Source organism: Sinocyclocheilus grahami, unplaced genomic scaffold (genome assembly GCF_001515645.1).
Source record: "Sinocyclocheilus grahami isolate Dianchi unplaced genomic scaffold, SAMN03320097.WGS_v1.1 scaffold954.1, whole genome shotgun sequence".
NCBI classification, from domain to species: domain Eukaryota; kingdom Metazoa; phylum Chordata; class Actinopteri; order Cypriniformes; family Cyprinidae; genus Sinocyclocheilus; species Sinocyclocheilus grahami.
Genome location: NW_015506133.1, coordinates 263,132 through 265,747, shown reverse-complemented (window position 1 = coordinate 265,747; position 2,616 = coordinate 263,132). Strand labels below are relative to the sequence as shown.

The 2,616-nt window shown below is 38.8% G+C and overlaps 1 protein-coding gene across 1 annotated transcript in view; it reads left to right on the top strand.

Annotated features, from left to right (window-relative positions):
* Window positions 1–2,613, top strand: part of LOC107564669 (lysophosphatidylcholine acyltransferase 1-like) — a 29,963-nt gene extending 27,350 nt beyond the window's left edge. Inside the window, exons 8-11 of the mRNA XM_016249804.1 lie at window positions 784–937; window positions 1,105–1,203; window positions 1,309–1,450; window positions 2,462–2,613. Of these exons, the coding sequence (XP_016105290.1) occupies window positions 784–937; window positions 1,105–1,203; window positions 1,309–1,450; window positions 2,462–2,613 (547 nt within the window). The remainder of the gene's footprint in view (window positions 1–783; window positions 938–1,104; window positions 1,204–1,308; window positions 1,451–2,461) is intronic.
* Window positions 2,614–2,616: the final 3 nt, after the last annotated feature.

The window sequence follows — 2,616 nt, the reverse complement described above, 5'->3', positions numbered from 1 at the left end:
AATTTTAAGTACATTTTTAGTAATTAAAAGCATGCCTAATTAATTGAAATAATAAAACTTGCAATTTAATAACAATTTATTAAAAGTTTAACAAAAATTAAATTTTAAGGCCAAATGATCTGACCCCCCTCACAAATTTGGTTTATTGGTTTCATTCTGTATATTTCGTTTTAATTGTTCTTAATTTCACTGTAATGGTTTAATTAAATTTTAGTAATCAGAAATAATGTCTAGTCACTTGACTTAATAAACTTTAACAATTTAATAATTTATTCCAATTATTTTACAGTAGGGTGGAATAGAATGTTTGTTTTATTTTTTTGTATTTTTTTCAGAAATGACATTGTCTTTTTAAAATGTTCTGGTTTTATCATCAAAAACAGTGGGAGTTAAATGAAGGCATTAACACTTTAATATTTTAAAATGTAAGAAAATAAACTTTTTTTTTTGTCAAACAAAATGCTGCACATCACAGTTTCACTGTTAAAATCAAAACATGAAAGAAAAATCACAATATTTCTTAAAGTTTTAATACGTTTATTTTTATTACTGATAAGTACATTCTGCTGCTTCATATTTACACACTAGTGCATATCATGATCTGATTGAGTGCGCAGCCCTCCTTTTGATGTATTCATATAACATTTGCCTGACATTCTGGCTTATACAGTAGATTGCGTTTTCTGACTGGGTTGTGTGATTTCTGCATGGCTGCGCTGATGTGAGTGAACGCGTGCTGACGCTGGATGAGGTTTGTACTGAAGTGCTCGTGTTGAATCTCAGGCTGAAGCGTGTGAACTCAGAGAAGCTCCTGCAGGATTATGGGAAGCGCGCTCGTAAACTGCAGGGTCAGAGACTGAGTCTGGAGGACTTCGCCCAGTTCCTCGAGCTGCCCGCGTCAGGCGAGCTCAGACACATGTTCGCTCTCTTTGACGAGGTAAATTAATATCCATCCACACAGTTCTGAGCAGGAGTTTTAATGGTTCATGATCAGATGTGAATGTGCGATTGAATCAGATGTCTGTTTGCTCCGTCGTTTCACTGATTAGCGGTTGCTTGTGCTCAATGCCATGAAATATCTCCGTCTCGTCTCTCTCGGAGCAGAATGAAGACCACTCGATGGACGTCCGGGAGTTTGTGGTCGCCTTCTCTGTGGTGTGTCGGCCTGCAAAAACACTGGACACCATCAGGCTGGCCTTCCAGGTCAGATGAGTAGATTATGCCGGGTTTTCTGGAGCGATTGAATGACTGCACTTGCGGTGATGATGCTCAGCTCTGAGAGTCTGCTGGTTTATGTGATGTCTTCAGATGTTTGAGGCGGAGGAGGACGGTGCGATCACAGAGAACGAGCTGATGTGCATCTTGAGGACGGCGCTGGGCGTCGGAGAGCTCCGAGTCAGCCGTCTGTTCAGAGCCATCGATGAAGAGGACTCGGGTAAAATCACCTTCGGTAAGAGATGCGTTCATACTCACAACTGACCTGCTGTCTTTGTTCTTCTCCTGGATTTCTTGAGAATGAGTCATTATGACGTCGCCTAGGATTGTGTAGATGATGAAACGTTTGTATTTAACGCAATGACCCTGCACGATTAATTGAAACGTTATGGCTTAGTATGCTTATTAAATCACTGTGATTAAATTAAGTAAATGCATGCACTGAATGTTTCAGTGAAGGGTTCATTTATATATGCGCGTAATACAGGATTCATTGTTTTTAGTGAGTCACTTTAACATACATTTCAGGAAATTATTGTGCCAACCATCTTATCGACAACAAACGAGAAGCTTTAAGCGCTCCCTGCAGTTTTCCATCAAAATACATATTTGCTGGTTTATTGTTTGAAATTGAGGAAAGTAAGATTAATGTTAGGTGAATATTAGCCATGAATGTTACTATTGCAATTTTACAGTTCTAATGTAATATAAAAGGATTATTATGTAACTTTTCCTCAATACCCTGTTTTTGTGTTTTACAGTGGAATATTGCAATAATAACATTTCTTACTTTTTAGTCATTTTGTATTAATATTGAAAGTTTATTGTAATGTTTATGTAGTATTATTATTATTATTTTATCTCCATTTTGAGATATAATCACTTTGGCCAAAATTGTACAACCATACAAACAAGCACAGCTATCTGGATTTTTTATTTATTCATTGCATTTTAAATTGCAATCATACATTTATCAGGACAAAATGCATAGATTTTTTTTTCTCCCCCAATTCATGCTACCCTGCTGTAACTTAACATTCATGCCTCATCGTGCTATCATTTGATGGAAAGCACAAGCATTTGTAAACGCAGCCTATTCTGTGTCTTGACATAGTTCCCACAAGTTGCTCTTAACAGAAGCATCTGAATCATGCGTCGTGTAGAAGTGTGCAGTTATTTAGCCGCTGTGTTTCAGATGTTGTTTTCCTGCTCTGACTCTTGTTCCTCTGGCGCCTCCTGCTGGCAGAGCGCTTCAGGGAGTTTGTGGATCAGCATCCAGACTTCGCCGAGCAGTACCTCTACTCAGACAACACAGGCTTCGGCAGCAGCTCCCCGTCCCACGCCGCCAACGGCTTTTGCGCCGACTTCAGCCCGAGAGAGCAGAAGAAACTCGACTGAGCC